This window comes from Branchiostoma lanceolatum, chromosome 3, assembly GCF_035083965.1.
Source record: "Branchiostoma lanceolatum isolate klBraLanc5 chromosome 3, klBraLanc5.hap2, whole genome shotgun sequence".
NCBI classification, from domain to species: Eukaryota; Metazoa; Chordata; class Leptocardii; order Amphioxiformes; family Branchiostomatidae; genus Branchiostoma; species Branchiostoma lanceolatum.
In genome coordinates this window covers 31,505,775-31,522,654 of record NC_089724.1, presented here as the reverse complement: position 1 = coordinate 31,522,654, position 16,880 = coordinate 31,505,775, and the positions used below count along the sequence as shown (strand labels likewise).

The 16,880-nt window shown below is 39.8% G+C and overlaps 1 protein-coding gene across 11 annotated transcripts in view; it reads right to left on the bottom strand.

Annotated features, from left to right (window-relative positions):
* LOC136431416 (transcription factor COE3-like) overlaps positions 1-16,880 on the bottom strand; it is a 93,074-nt gene that overhangs the window by 40,534 nt on the left and 35,660 nt on the right. For 6 of the 11 annotated variants that reach the window (XM_066422783.1, XM_066422784.1, XM_066422781.1 and 3 more), the window contains one exon: positions 955-1,036. In XM_066422783.1, the coding sequence (XP_066278880.1) occupies positions 955-1,036 (82 nt within the window). Of the gene's footprint in view, positions 1-954; positions 1,037-1,101; positions 1,184-16,880 lie in introns of all 11 variants that reach the window. The other 5 variants (XM_066422779.1, XM_066422785.1, XM_066422780.1 and 2 more) reach the window with 1 other exon arrangement.

Here is a 16,880-nt window from a genome sequence, read left to right as displayed (position 1 = left end):
AACTAGCATTTCAACTTGACAACCCTTAAAAATCTGTTCGAACATATCATTGTTCTATAATGAGTTAACAAAAATGGTGATGTGTAGTGCTTAGCAAGTGAGAAGGATTTTGAAATGGTTTCAAATGCAAAGCATTGAGTTGAGTAGCAATCTGAAGTCATTTGACAGTTTTTCAGCGCGGAAATATTTGTTTTAACAATACTGTAACAGAACTGCTCCAGAAAAAAATCTTTAAAAAAGGAGGCTGAGACAGAAAGGAAAAAGACAAATATAGTTGGGAGAGTTCAAAAACACAGGTGTAGAAAATAACACAAAAATGAAAAACAGGTCAATGAAAAACATTTCTTTCCCCCAACAGTTCATTTGGTGATCTTAGTGACTTTCAATGTTTCAACACATCAACTTGCAGATTTATGCATCTCAGAGAGCTCAACACCTCTGAGCCTTATGTGCACATTCTATCATCTAACAGTCTCAGTGTTTCCAAGAAAGTTAGGTTGATTCCTTGATTGATTCTTGGAAAATCAACCTGTCTAGCTTTGTGTAAAACTCCGGGAGGAATTGGGAGTGGCTCTAGTCCAGCCCTTATTTAGTTACAGAATATAAAGTACTACATGGCCCTTTTTTTATGCAAGAATTAAGGTGGCCCTCTTTTGGCTCTTGGCCAATAATTTTTTCATTGGCTCTATCCCCTGTTAAATATTGTATACTACCTTTAAACTCTTGGAGCAGGTAGGATTTGTTCCTCATATATCATTATTCTACTGATATACAATATGACATCCTGACAATGGACATGGTAAGGATATAAAAAAGTTGTTTTCTTAAAAGAAGTATTATCTTAAAGCAGTGCTAGAGGACAACATTACGAAGGAAACTAACAAACACACTACAAACTAACCACCAGCAAAGAAAAGAAGGGAAAGGCACCCATAGGGACGGTAAGGGGAATACCTGGAAGCGTCGCATGTCTCGTGGGTTACCGGCATTCTTCAAGCAGTTTTGATTGCACTTCAGGAAAGCCTTGAGGAAAAACCTGCATACAACACAACAAGGGGATACACCACGATTACTTTAACATGCAAGAATAGGGCAAAGTACCTGAAAACGGCGCATGTCCCTTGGATTGCCCGCATTCTTCAGACAATTCTGATTGCATTTCATGAAAAACTTCAGGAAAAACCTGCAGGGAAGAAACGGAGGCATCAATAACATAAACTGACACAACATGAATGTAACATGATGACTGAAGCTTGGCATTAAAAGATGTAAGTTAATTACAAGCTGCAAAATGTAATTACTGGGGGCAGTCTGCTGCATTTGCACTTGATCCTGTTCTTATGCAGCATCATGAGTAGACTCAGAAGACCTCGTACATTTATCAACAATGGGATTCTGTTGACAGGTGGGTGTATGAAAATTGAAGATTGTATTTTTTGCATACTTGAGCAAAACAAAAGAGACAATTTCAAAGAAAACAGAAGGCACATCAAATACAAAACCGTCACTTCACATTGATCAATTTGTAGGTTATTGCAGCATGCGAGGGACCCCTACATTTCATCAACAATGACATCTCAGGCACCCTGCCACAATCTGCCGGCACTAAGGGGAAGTACCAATCTAATAATTCTCAATTCAAATCTCAAAGCACTGCCGATCAGGCTAAGATTATATACCAAAGAATAACATCTCACAAAATGTCTATAGTTAACAGGAAATTGCTTATTTTTCCACTGAAATAGACCTCAATACGCTGTTATAGAAAGGAACATGTAGCTTCCAAGCATAGCTGAAGGGGGGTAAGTAATACCACAAAATAATATGCATTCAATATGCACATTTAAAATGATCACTGACATTCATTTATCAAAATGTCAGTACCTTTCTGTTTTATGGAAAGCATTAGAGGAGTGATGTCATCCAGCGTTGCAATCAAATTTGCCATTTCAATCATGCACCAACATGAATATATTTCTGTACCAAAATCATTTTTCGGGGTCACGGCCTTGATACAATGTGAAAGATTCTGGCGGTAAAACAAGTTAACTTCTTACCAAAACTTTGTAGTGTTTTCATTCTTTTCTAATTATAACATAAATGTGCTACTAATTGGCATCTCTGACAATAACATGAAATTCAACATAAAAAATACACTTTCTTTCTCCAGTCAGAGGTGGGTTAGAATCCTTCATCCTCTTTACTTCTCTACAGCCAACAAGATCCTCCCCTAATGGAAACGCTGTAGAAGAGATTCCACTATATCGACCGTGCCCACCTCAACAGGTGATGGCGAAATCACTGTTGGTGGGTCTCAAATGGTACTGATGTCTGGGCTCCAGCCCGGAATTACTTCAACACCATATCCACCCCAGGAGACAACCTCCCCATAAACCGGCTTGCCCAACTATGAAATTCTCTAATTTAATACCAAAAAATAGCACCCTTTTTTTCAAGGGTCTGATGATAATAATTCCCTGAAGAAAGATGATTGCATAAAGGATTTGGGACATGAACAAAAGTACACAAGCATATGACAAGGTACAATAAGAAATGGTACAGCATCCTTCCTATCAATTCGAACATGGTATTTCCTGTCTTTTGTCGCTGGTCCAGAGTCAGAGACATGAATGGTATTCAGGGAGGGGGTTCAGACCGGCCACCATTTCCAGGATTTATCGCTGGACAACACCTTCCATTACGAGGCCCTCCGATAATTACAGCCCTTCCATGCTCATCGCTCACGCAGTTTAATCATCAGTCTGTGTACTTGGTGGGCAGAGGAGCATCCAGCTAATGCACAGCTCGCTAGCCCTGTACACTCCCATCAAAACCTGATTAGGACCTGGTAAATCATTAATGGGGGCTTCGAGGTGAGCAGGAATGATTACTTCTAATGCATGTGATGTAACTTAATGAGAGGCATGCCTGCAAGCTGCCACCACAAACCATTAGTTTGCCTTGAGAAATGTGCCCGCTATTAAGGAAGATAAAGATTGCCCTTTGGAGATGGCTCTGTCTCAATACCACCCCCCTGCTGGAGGAAGTGGTGAAACGGAGGATCATTGTGCCAGCCGGAAATGTAGCACCCAGGTAGATGGCACAGATAGTGGGGGCTGTCCTTAGAACCCGACACCCTCACAATCACCTAGCCATCAAGGGCATCAATTATTCATTGTAAGAAGCATCTAGTTGATGGTACCCTTGTTTCATGATAAAACATGGGACAGAAACATGATCCCTAGACTTCCTCCTCCAAAATTGGTAGATATAAAGGGGTTGAGCCTGTAGAATAAAACCTAATTCATCCCGAAGTCACAGGTCCTTAAAACTGCTTTCGTTTTAATCCTCTAAAAGCAGCAATCATATAAATAATTCAACAATATTGATTGTAATCAAATGAGAGGATGAAATCCAATTTTAATATTTCATGGGTGTTAAAAGTCCTCACACAATGATCTTTATTTGTGTACCCATTGTTACTCCTTCCCCTGATGGCTCTAATATATTTACAAAACCAGTAATGTCGGATGATGGATAGCCTGTAGTTTCTATTAAGATACATGTGACAGTGTTTCCCTCACACCAGCCACTGGTATAATTAACTCCTCCATATACTAAAAAAAAGTATGATGATCTAAAATGCTTGAATAGAGAATGGTGAACAATTACATAGTCAAATATTCTGTCTTTCTTGTATCATGTAAAATTCACTGTTAATTATTTAGTTTAAACTTAACTCTAACATATCTGATTCTGAAATTTCTTATTATGAATATTCGACAATAAGAATTTCATTCATCCTAAAAAACAGACTTTTGCACGATTGTTTTTCGCGCAATCACCCTGCTATAGATAACAGCTTCATTCTTTTTAGACATGGAGAGATGACATTTATTTCTGTTCAGTTTATCTCCTCTCATACTCAAATTCTTGAAGGTCCAATGAAGGTTTAAGTACAAAAACACACTTTTGTGAGTGACTCCTCAGTGAAAAATGGTCTTAGGACAATGCCAAAGGCACATTTACAGTTAAATAGGGATGCAAACAAGCAAACAGAATTACTGCTTTTGGGCATGTCAGGGTGATAACTCCACTTCGTACTACGTAGTACCATCCTGACATGTACATATGGTATGTGGTGCCCAGACAGAAGATGGGAAAATACTATGCTGAACTCGAGCTATCATGATCTCTAATAAAGAAAAGAGCCCTGCTTGCTGGCAATAATCAGTATCTTTATGGAGAGCTTATTCTGCCTGGGAGCCATTCAGCCAACATATGCAGACTTTATCTCACATCAGACCCTCAACCTAACTGCTTCCCTGCCTCTCAATCTCCAAATTGCGTTTCTCTTCTATCAGGGTTGTTTATATGTGCTAACCTTTCAAATAATGCAATTGATTCGCTTTTTCTGCCGCTATAAATTTGTGAGGAAAGGCAGGAGCTACGATTTTCACATGATACATGCCAGATAGGCGTGATGAGTCAACATCCGCAGCCTGACATCATAGGGATGGCTCCATTGGTCTCATGATTCGTCAGACTCGAGCCATCAAACTGGAGCCACGCGGCGACCTCGCATAATACCTGTCTGCAAGTAAATTGGAAGGTAACTTACTTCACTAGCTTCCCCTGCCCACTTTCCTCCCCTCCCAATGCCCTGAGGGAATCTGGCTACACATTTGCCCACTGGAACATCGCAGGTGTGCCAGGCACTTTTCATCACGAGTACACTTCCTTTAACCTTAACACCGGGGAGGCTTTCAGAAATCCTTTGTAAGACCGCATGACACTAAGTGCAGTGAACTAGTAATAATGCAATTACAGCCTCTTGTTACCATCTTTACCTCTTTTTGATTTTGAACCTCAATTTTTCTTGCCATGTCCGCCGTGATAGCAGAGTCCTTCCGCCACATTTATCTCAATTTTGGGTGGTTTGTGCGAGGGATTTCCTGTGACATTTGAAGGAAGCTCCTGGCTGGCAATGGTCACCACCAATCAAAGGAACAGATAATGTGCTGGCCTATCTCATCATGTACTTGGCACCTTCTAAATTGTTAAGTATGCCACAATCGATCTACTTATGGCATGGCTTCATTAACGATTCCATAAATCTACAGCTATATCTTCAGAATTAGTCTTCATTGATTTGGGACAATTTTGGAAATTTTCCAATTTTGATGCAAATGGAATACTGACCATTCCAGGGAACAAGTAATTGGCATTTCTTTTAAGACGGCAGAATTAAGTCTTTAAGAATTGAGAACATGTGTTTTTCTGAAGCTTACTTGGCTTATGTTTTCTGTGTAGCCCGTTGTAAATGAGTAAAAAGAAGTGTCAAACATTTGTATCAAAACTAGTCCGCTTGTACAACAATGACCCTCAGTTTCAGTGCACTACCTTTTGTCTTTACGACCAATGTTTAGCACTGATATTTCCAGTACAGAAGGAATATTGTGGAATCATGAATTATGGCACTTGAAAAGTCATCAGCTGTTCAAGAAACAGAGGAGGCCTTTGACTTAATCACTGATCCTAGTAGGTGAAATTGCCACATTGATTAACTGTTAGTGCCACGTATCTACTGAAGTCCTCCTTGACAGGAAGGTTAACATGATTAAGTATGGGCATATTGCTGCTCAATTCATTTCACACAACCGTTTCAAACTGAACTCATAGCTTTATACAATGTTAAGAACTTTCTGGTGTATCATGGTCTCAGGGTGCTTGTGTTTCATTCCAACAACTGAATAAATGGATTTGGAGAAAAAAATGTAGTAAGTAGCTTACCTTGTAGAATCTGTCTATTGAGAGCTGCTGAACACAAGTAAGTGACGGAAGACTTTTGGCTCAAATGATAACTGACCACAAGTAAGAGACTTACTTGAAGCTTTTAGTTCAAAAGTAAAAAGCTCACTCTCCGAACTCAATCATGACGCTTTGACTAACCATGACAATGGTCACCGCATAAGTCACTATGTTACCACGATCATTGCCATCGTCGACATTTAACATTGACCGAACATACATTGTATGCAGTATTTTTCCACTGCATCTGTGACATACAATAGACAAGAATTGTGGGAATAAAAATGTGCATGCTGAAGCAGTAACCCTTGCGCTCCTTGATCTTCCACTACATTAATTTTCATTAGGACGTCCACAGTCTATTCAGAACCCATTACTGCATTTGAGGCTGAGATAACAGCATCAATTTCCTTGTTCCCTATGGTGCCTACTGCTATCTGCTATCCTACTTCCCTTGTGCTTAAAAGAAGGTCGCTGATCTAAGTGCACAAGCCCCCCAATTTCACCCAGCTCGCTTGTAAAAGACAGTAACAGAGTCCAGGGTAAATAGCCCAGAAGGCTGCTGCTGTAGGTATTTGGGAAAAAGAACGCACATATTTCATTCTTTGTGTCTTTGAAAAGATGGAGTTTGGAAATAAGAAGACTATGCCTGGTTGCAAGATAAGTGTCAAAATTCATATCTATGTAGCAAGATGAAAAAACTTCATACATGATGCAATTAAAAACTTGAAACTCTGCACAGATTTTCTTGTCACTCTGCCATATGCCCATAAAAGAGTTTTGAGAAACACATTTTTTCAGCCACTACTAAGGATTGACTTCTTAAAACGTTGCACGTGCGCCAATTGGGTTATGCTAAACAATCTTGTCCAAATCCTCATTCAATTTGATTCTTTATTGTTATTATTAGGCCACGCCAACTTAATTTTATGGATGACATCCATGCATGCATTGATTTTCGCCTGTTCTCAAAATAAAAGGAAAGACGGAAAAATCACCTCTTTCAAGGCTCCATAGAACTCAGGAACTTGCCGACTCAATATTGACGCAAAAGGCCAGCATTGTGCTGGCTTGTCATAAACCTTGTTGTGTACTACTTGTTGTATACCACCAGAAAATATGTCAGCATCAAAGTTCACAAGAAAACTGGGATCATAATTGTGGATTGGTATACCATTGGTGTTGGCGAGGGGGATGTTACGTTTGCGCTGTTGTAGCCGCGGGCGGTCAGCGAGTAGCGCCCAGACAATTTCAAAGACGTCATATCCAGAGCGGCTCTCACACGTTTCTTTTGCAGCGAGATTTGTAAGTGTGAACTATGAAATGCTTAATATGGAGTTCGATGTTTGTCCAAACTGCCCTTTTGAGTCACATCATCAGTCATACTAGTATATCATCCACTGTCCTTGGAGCTAATTACCTTCTAATATTGTACTTCAATCTTTTATCGTTTTTATCAATATATTAATCATCCATCACTTGAGCTGAGTCTGCTAAGATGGACCATACAATCTACATGTACCTCCTACAAATAAAGACTTGTTGTTTGCTTGATACAGTGTGTTCTGTGGTTCAATTCACAATGCCAGCTTTGTAGTGCTGTGGTTTAGCACCATTTTTTTTTTGCTGGATTTTTCTTTTTTTCGCCCGCGCTCATTAGTTTTGGGGTCTCCAGAGGATGTCATCCATAAAATTAAGATGGTGTGGCCTTATCATTATCTAATTCTCATGTTTAATACTCGGCTTATTAGCCTCCATACCCCTGAAGGTAGCAATGACTTAAGTCTCCTTTTTTGCAATTAAATTATTGATAAGGCCAAAGCAGCAATGAACTGCACCTGTTAATCATCTTTATTTGTCAATTTATGTAATTTTTTTGTACCAATTTTTTTTCCAACATGGATTACATCAAATTACCATGTCATTTCGTACAATTTTTTTCCAACATGGATTACATCAAATTATCATGTCAGAAATGGAAAGTAGAAACTAGAATGTTTTAAAAATGTAAACAAAAGCACATTTTTCCGCCAATGGTTGAGTCATTAGACAATCTAAATTATTCATTGTCTGAAACCTCACACCTTTGCAGACACTGCCATTGTTGCTTTTGTCTTGACTTCAACCTTGGTTAATGGTTCAGCGCAGACAGCAAGCACAGAAATCATGCCCAACTTGCACATCAATGACAAATAATAAATGCCATTGGCACAATGATTCACATGCAAATATTCATCTATTTTAATGTAAAAAGTGGAAGAGGCATCATTTTTGCCCATACAATCACGACAGACTGCATAATGCCACTAAGGCTGTCTATCCCGTTATGTCTTTGTTGTCCTCAATGTTATCTTTCTAAATGTATAGATCGTTGTTGCCACAACGACTTTTATTCAAAAACAGAATGCTTTTTATTACAAAATGTAATGTGCATGACCATATAAGAAAGGCATTGTAACATGGGACTATTCAACAACATGCAACACTACAGAGCATGAACTTTCAACATTAACACACAAAGAACATGACATCAGTCTTTGTCTAGCAATCCTTGTCTTTTTGCAAGGAAAGACAGAAATGTTAACAACCTGGCTGTGTCTGTCAGAGGGAGGATTTTTGACATAGTTGGGACAACCACTTGTTCATGCCCTTCAGCTTGATTTCTGTTCCAATGGTTCTGTGTCTGTAAGGTTATCTGTTATGTCTGTCACAATTCCCCCTCCGGAGGGTTTTCCTCCTGAGAGGCTTTCCTCCTTGTCTGGTAAATACTAAAATAGAACAACATTGTTGAGCTGTCCTTTTCTGCTTCTCTTGTCTAGCAATATCTGGAACTGGATGATATAGGACGTAATCTGCAAGAATTACAAAATACTTCAAGTTTGCCATATCTAGAATGTTTCCTTTCGACCTTGACATTAGTTCTATACTGTATCAACCAAAGCTCTCATGACATGGCTAAAAATAGCTACACATGTAATAACTTCAATTCTGTAAAAATTAGAGTATACATGTAGATAACCCTTCCAAGTTCCTACTGACTTCTTTGTGCAAAGTCCTGCAAATGTCGACATTTTCATGGTAGTTTATTGTTCACAGGTTTTAATAACAGTACCTTTTTCACTGCAAACTTTTTTCAAACCACTGCGAAAATGCTTCATTTTCTCCCTACCACAAAATTAAATCCATGCGAACTTAAAATACCTTTATAGTATCATAGTTATGTAATGGTTATGTAGATTGCCTCAGTTCATGATAATGAATAGATATGAAACTTTCAATTCCCTGTAAAAAAAATTCTCACTTATGAAAGCAAATTGCAAGTGTTAACTGTTGTTATTGACATCATTACTCACTGTGACTGATAAACTTTTAATGCTATTCCATATTTTCTGCAAGAAGATACTCACTACAAGGCAACGACCCTGAGTGACAGACAAGACTACCAGCCTTACAACTAATACTACACAAACTACAGGACAAGTGTGTGCTATCTTTACCCTCCCATACTATGCTTGTCTGAATTCAAAGCCATGTTTTCCATTATGCCTAAAATCCATTCACCATGTTCTTTGACACCTACAGCTCCATCTACCTGGTCTTGTTCCACACTATTGGCAAAAAAAACGATGATTTATATCCCTTCCTCTACCTGAGTAGTTTGCCCATTTGGCGAAAGGTGCTGATAGAACGTGGCAACTGAAACCATCTCGACCGTCCCAACCCCGAGCAGATGATTAGTGTAACATTAATGTACAATCGCATGCAGCATATTCACCACACCGGCGCTCTCAAAGCAAGCCGGTAACGCTGCATGCTCAGAATACGTTAACTACATTACACACCATCTTCCCGCCTCAGCATGTGGATGCCCCATTATCATGGGCTCTAATTTATGATTTGATATCAACAAGGTGTATGCATTCAACACACAAGCACCCATTCACCTTGCTCACAAAATGGGGACCTTGTTATTTTATGTTAGGAGTTCAGAGAGTGAGGTCACGAGGTGATATCCAATTCCAACTTGCTAATGTCCGGTTTTCGCACATTATGCCAAACTGGCCACAGCAGTGAGTGGCAGGGCCAGGGATCAATGAAAGAGTGGTCACTCCATTATCAGACTCTGACCCTTGCCCAGGCTTCAATGCCAACTAATCAACAAGAGCCTACATAGTATCACCACTCAATCCATTTACCTACCCCACCAATACACCTTCCTTCTCTAATCGCACCTTTTGACAAAAGACTGCCAACCAAAGAAAAAAGAGCCGTCCTCAAATCTTTCCTGAAGAAATCTTAATGAGGATACACAAACTTCTGTGAAGTAGATAGCACATATGGTATGCTCGGGAAGAGGTTCAGGATTACAGACATATCTTTAACAGGATTTGATATTGGTTTTGGGAACTGCTTGAGAAGTCCCATACTGCCTTTCATTTACTCATCGCTCCCCGATGACTTGCCACATGCCCGCTCTCCTGCCCCATGGTTTACAGGTGCTTGTAATGGTCCGTCCTTCCCTTTCTCGCTTTTACGTTAAGTGCAAGAATATTGCGTTGCAATGTAATCCACCACCATCATCGCCGGCTTGATGAGTCACTTGTCCAGGAGTGCAAAAGGCGCATATATAATTCCCGTCAACACGACCAAAATAGAACACTTAGCCATGCTCTCTTTCAGGTAGATGGGAGAGTTAAGAGCTCTCCAGAAATCAGGATGAGCAGCATTAAGATCATTTCTATGAGCAGTGTAGTGTCTGCCTAACAAAACAGACTTCCTATTTGGGGGATAGATAAGTCACAATTATGTCTATAAGTAAAAAAAAAAGATGATTTTGTCCTTCACAGCACTTTTATTTTGCTAGTGACTCTAGAAGTAATCTAGAAAGGCAAACTGATGTGTAGGGTACTGTTACACGGTTGCTTTCCTTCTCTTTCAAAAGTACAGAAATGTCTTCAAAAAAGGACCTTCAAGTACAGACATCTAAAAGGAACTAGCTAGTAATATATAAAACCTCTTCATGACTTCAGATCTAGAAAGGCAAACCAATGGTTAGGATAACCTGGTTACTTTCAGTCTCTTTGAGAATACAGGAATATCTTTCAAAAAGGACAATTCAACTACAGACATGTCGATGGTAATTGGACTACCGGTAATCATTATATAAAAACTTTTTATGACTTAACATTTGTCCTTATAAGCAAAGAGTTCCATAAGAATTGAATTGAATTTGTGGCCCAGCCTGTCTCACCCTGCAACACATATATAGTGCTTTTCACACAACCAATCAGTCACTGTCGCTAAGCTTTGGAGTTGTGTCAGAGGAAACATTGGAGCAAAGAGAAAGCATCAGAAAAAAAAACACAACATCCTGTGGCTGTGGAAGAGTCTAGTGGCAAATAGTCATCATCATCATCATCATCATCATGAATGTAGTGTGTAGAGATGAAACTAGTTTGGTAGTTTGTAGAAGTGAAACTACTGTATTTTCTCTAAAAAAGCATGTAACGTTACCCTTATTAAAGTATGCACCCCGATTCTGGAAAAGTTCTGGGCAAATTTGCAGTCCTGAGATGTAACATGAAAAGAACCGAATAAAGTACGCAGCCCTTCTCTGCGCCAAAGTTGAAATCTCCTGACAAGTACATGTCTTCAAGGCAGGTCCTACCATAAAAAATTGTCTAAAACTATATTTAAGTCGTTTATCATTAACGGCTGTAATAATATTTCACGAGTCAAAAACGCGTCCGAAATATTCTATTGACAACTAAAAACTTTCACTTTTCTGCGCTGACCAAGAGTTGTACTTTAATTGTCTTCGATAGACACTGCTGCTGTACACGTCCTGTTGAAGCTGCATTCCTTAATGGCCTTGGAAATTTCTTCGTACACCTCCTGGTTCTGATATTCACCATCAAGTTTCCTCTGGATCTCCTCATTTCCCAGAATATACATATCAGGACTCCCGGGTTTCCTCAGAACCAGTTAGAACTCAAGTTGGTGGTCATAACAAAATATTACGATTAAAGTATCCAGTTTACTGCGCTAAGCAAGAGTGACGCCGTGAACTACGAACCCACATACCAAGTGTACGATGACATAAACGCCAAGGCAAAACATTTTCACTACACTTTTGCATTCATGATGACAATTCGCCGAAACTGTTTTAGTCTCTACCGTTGCAGACTACCTTCAGAGAAGGTTCAGAATAAAACGGAATGAAACCGTTTTGGAGCATTCATATTCACAAATAATTTGATTTATCCTGCTGAAACGGTTTGAACTGTTTTGATTTTTGCATCATGAACAGGGCCTATCTGACTTTAACAAATTACCAATCTGCAACCCACTAGGATCATTTAATTGTCTATGACCAAGATAGGTCCTATAATATCATAAATGTTCATAGAGGTTTGAGACTACACCCTCCTTTTTTGAGAGACTAGCAACAGCTCATATCAACATTGAAGGCAGAAAAAAATTGCATCATTGATATAGGATTCTGAAAGATCTATCTCGGATCTATTTCCACTAACAAACAATATGACTAAGAACAATAGCAACTTACGGAAATAAAGGTGGGCTAATCACGCTCATCCATAGGAATAGAAAGTTGATCTGTATAAAAGACTAGAATCAAGGAGACCCTTATTTTCAAATGGTAGGCCCATTAACTGAATAGGCACAATCTCTAGAATTGGCCTGTGGCTTATGTTGGTAATTATTTCACTGTCCAGCCTACCTGAAGAGTATTTAACCACTGGCATGTTTGGTAGACAAAGTCAAAGAGGGACTTGAAGAAATAAGAGATATTTAGGGACCAAGGAAGACTATACATAACCACAGGCTGGTCTTTTTTCTGTCTACAAAATGTACATTTCCTAGATTAAATGGAATAAAAAGATTTTCACATCCTACTGACCCAGAATGATTTATCTGTTTGTGACTACAGATATGTACACTACACTCTACTGGCCTTGACAGAATCAAGAGGCAGTGCCCTGAATTTATCATGGTTTACTCTGAAATTCTTCTATGATTTCTCCACCTGATAACGGCACATGTGCTCTTCTAAATAGCCAGAGAATGTCAACAATAATGCAGCAGTAGTATTAACTGCCGCCAACTAGTCATGGACAAAGTGCGCCCATTTTGGGTTCGGGTTCTACAAAACTGAGTGACAATACAAATTTTGTATTGTCATCGCAAATAATACAATTTTTTTATTGTCATAGCATATATGTATTTCTTTCAAATTTTTTCCTTCACATAAAATTTATTCATAGGATAACATTAAAGAGACTAAAAATGAAATAGAGCACCAGCATCAAATAACCATACTTTCAATAGTTCTGGAATATGTGACTAAATAAAGGATTATAATATCACCATAATGCAATCATTTTTGTGGTCTACCCTATCTTACCCACATTTGTGGGTGGTTGGTTCTGTTGGACAGGCTAACATTACTCCACAGACAGGCAACTAATAGCTCTAATATTCTCTGAGAATCTGTCCTTCTTTCTTTAACTTTGTGTGCTGTTGTGCTTACAGACAACAATATGCCTGAATCTATCATCAAAGTAGGTAACCGTTCTGCAATGACATAAATTCTGTTCAGATGTTTCGCACCATTCTAGAAAATAATCTTATCATTCCTTTTTTCTTTCATCTAATTGAACCAGAGCTCTAGCCAGCCTGAAATTTTATCCCGTAAGCCCAAATTTTCGGTATAAACCTAACATGTCGAGCGCCGAAGGCGCGAGGTGTCGCGCCGTAGGCGCGACAATTCTGGGGGGGTCGGGGGTATTCCCCCCCGGGAAAATTTGAAATGTAGACTCTCTGAAACGCTATCTCCAGCATTTTGAGGGGAAAGTTTTGCTGGTAGATAAAGCTTTAATAATGCCATCTCTTTTGTTGAAAAATTACTTGGGCCTTCGTTGTATACAATCGGCAAGTAAATGAAATTTAGCACCACAAAACTTTCTTATATATTTGACAAATATACACGTGAATTTTGTCGACAGAAATAAAACATTTTCAACACAGGTCCCGTTTGCGCCTTGTACTAAATATAGTAGGAAATGAGACACCCTACGTTGGACAGAACGCCCTAAAGACGTTCAATATTTTCCTTCCATGTTTTCCATGGTCCATTTCTCCGGTAACTTTCACTTGATTTGATCACAATTCGTCGATTTAAGCCTTCAAACAGCCCCATCGTCGCACCAAATATCAATTTCCGATAAAACCTCGCGGATTCGCGCTAAAGCTAACATCTCGTGAACCGCGAGACTTGTATGTCATTGGTTCATTTTCCGTGACGCGGCGTGAACGAACTCTGTTATTGGCTACGTAGATAATATCTGATTCTGAGGCCTCAAACTCTCAACACCAGTTTTCGCGGGAAGAAAGTGTGCGTGTTACTCGGCGTAAACTTTAACAATGTTTCCACAAAATGCGGAAACTGGCTGGTAACTACCGGGGTATTTTTTGTGTGGCTATAACTGGCGGTGAACCGGGGAAAACAGCAGAAAAAAACGCCAGCTCGATGCGACCGGCCAGTGGGGCACTGGTAGTGGGGAGGGGGGCACACGAGGCTGATTTTCTCTCGGCCCACGAACCACTGGCAACCTCCACGCCTTCGCTTCAAACTTCCGCTTCTTTTCTGGAGATCTTAGCAAAAGTTCAAGCCCTGTCTATATCTTTTCTCCCGATTTTTGTCCGTCAAGGTTTACGGATTGGTTTTGATTTTTTTCCGTAACACGCAGCAAAGTCCCGTAAATTTACGGCAAAACTGGCGCTGGCTAGAGCCCTGAATTGAACCATGGAAAAGTGTGTTTGCACAAAGAAATAGGAAAATAATTTGGATATTGAGCTTGCTTGAGGTAGCATTATCCTGGGTTGATACATGCTAATCCCCATCTTGAGCCATTTGGTAATTGATAACATGAGATGTCATGGTTCAGAATTTATATCCTGCTAAGAAATCCCCACCTCAGAAGTCAGTTGCGTATATTACCATTTCAACTTCACACTTTGGAGTATGAAATGGGGCGTGAAAAAGAAATCTTATTTGAAACTACTAAAATTGTTTCTTGTTTTAGATAAATGTCTTTCCCTGCAAAGTCCCAAAAGGGACTTGAACAGTGTCCGGTTTGTTTACAGTTGTTTTTATGCCATTTCACACCTACTTGTTAACAATTGTCAGTTGGCTCAGAACTCAAGCACCCATGTAAACCCTCTTTTCCTCTGTTGACTCCCCTTGCTATCAAACCTGTTAGTCTAAATCAACCTGCCAAGGCAGACAAATTACAAGATAAAAGAGTTGGTCTTCAAGCACATTGTGGGTCATTTCCCTGCTGACACTTAAGTCTCAGTCATGGCTTTAAACATGCCAATGGCTGAAGTCAATTAACCACTCAAAAGTCTCAGATCAAGAAACTGAATGATACTGATGGTCAAGTGCATTGAAAAGATCTATTTCAGCCAGATTAACTTGATGTGGACTTGTTTCAAAGATAGAATTGATAATTCGGCCCCGTTCAGTATTCAAAAAGTAAAACGGTTCGAATGGTTTCAGCCAAATAAATTGAATTTTTTGTGAACATGAACGCACAGTAACTGTTTCCTTCCGTTTTATTCTGAACCACATCCCGAGGTAGTCTGCAACGGTTCAAAATAAAATGTTTTCGCGGAATTGTCATCATGAACGCAACAGCGGCGCGGAACCAGTTCACCTTGATGTTTACGACGTCGTACATCCGGGTACATGAGGTCATAGTTCGCGGCATCACTTGTGCTTTAGCGCGAAAGAGTGAAAGTTTTTAGCTGTCAGTGTCAATTGGCTGTGTTTTTGAATTGTAACATCTTGCTATGGCGCCCAAGTTGAGTTTTAACAACTGGTCTAATGAGCAAACAAGAGCCCTGATATCTATCTGGGGGGATCAGGAGGTCCAGAGAAAAGTTGAAGGCATTCATCAACCAGGAGGTGCACAAAAAAATCGCAGAGACACATTACTTTAACAGGGTACCTACTGGCTGAGCTTCAAGGTGAATATTCAAGGTGAATATATGAATAAGAAGTTCCTTGTCTTTACTTGATCAAAATTTTTCCTTAAGTCTGGCAGGTCTAAATACTAGCTTTCCCACGTTTGAGCAAACGTTTCCAGAAGAAGAAGGGTTTTACAAGCCTGAGTGTCATTCTGTTTAGTCCCAGGCTCTACCTTCACCATACATAGCCTGGAATAGCCTGGATGCCAGACCCCCAAACTCTGAAATATCTATCGTGTGAGTTTGGGGGTCTGGCATCCAGCCTAAGCCTGGAACTAAACAGGATGACACTCAGCCTAGGGTATCACAACTACCCAATGTGTATGGTTGGGGGGAAAAAACATGGTTACCATGTACTGTATAAGTCAGGAAAATGTTGTAACGGGCTAGTATTTCAGACCTGTAATGAAGTTATTTTTTTTAAATACCAAGGGTTTAGGATCTAGATTTCAGTCCTCATCCAGGAGCATCCATTTCTTTTCCAACAAACTTTCTGATAATTTGCCATCTGATATACACAATCTGGATATGAGAGCAGTGTTCTCGCCAGCGCCCGTCCTCCCGTCATTTGACGGGTTTTTGTCGCTCATGACGGACAAAATTTTTGCCCAACCCGTCATTTTTAATGGACAAAAATCGGTGTGGTAAGATATGTAGACAGAGCTTAGAATTTTCAAAAACTCTAGGGGATCAGCGGAAGTTCGTGACGAGGGCAATCTATATTTCTAATGCCCGCCGTCGACAACCCCAGCAACACACAGAGCACCGTGGTGGTTGCTAGTAATATTTGGTGGCCGTCGAAAACTCGGCGTCATGCGCCGCCCTCCCCACTACAGTTTTGGCCGGTCGCATCAGGCTGACGTTTATTTCTGTTTTGTCCCTCTCGGTTCACCGTCAGTTATTGTCATCAAAGAAGCCTTTAAATTCAGAAATACTCCTATAGCTATCAGGCTTTCTGTAATCTGTGTATAAAACATTATTAAAGTTTCAAGCCGCGGCGGCGCTTTCTTCCCGCA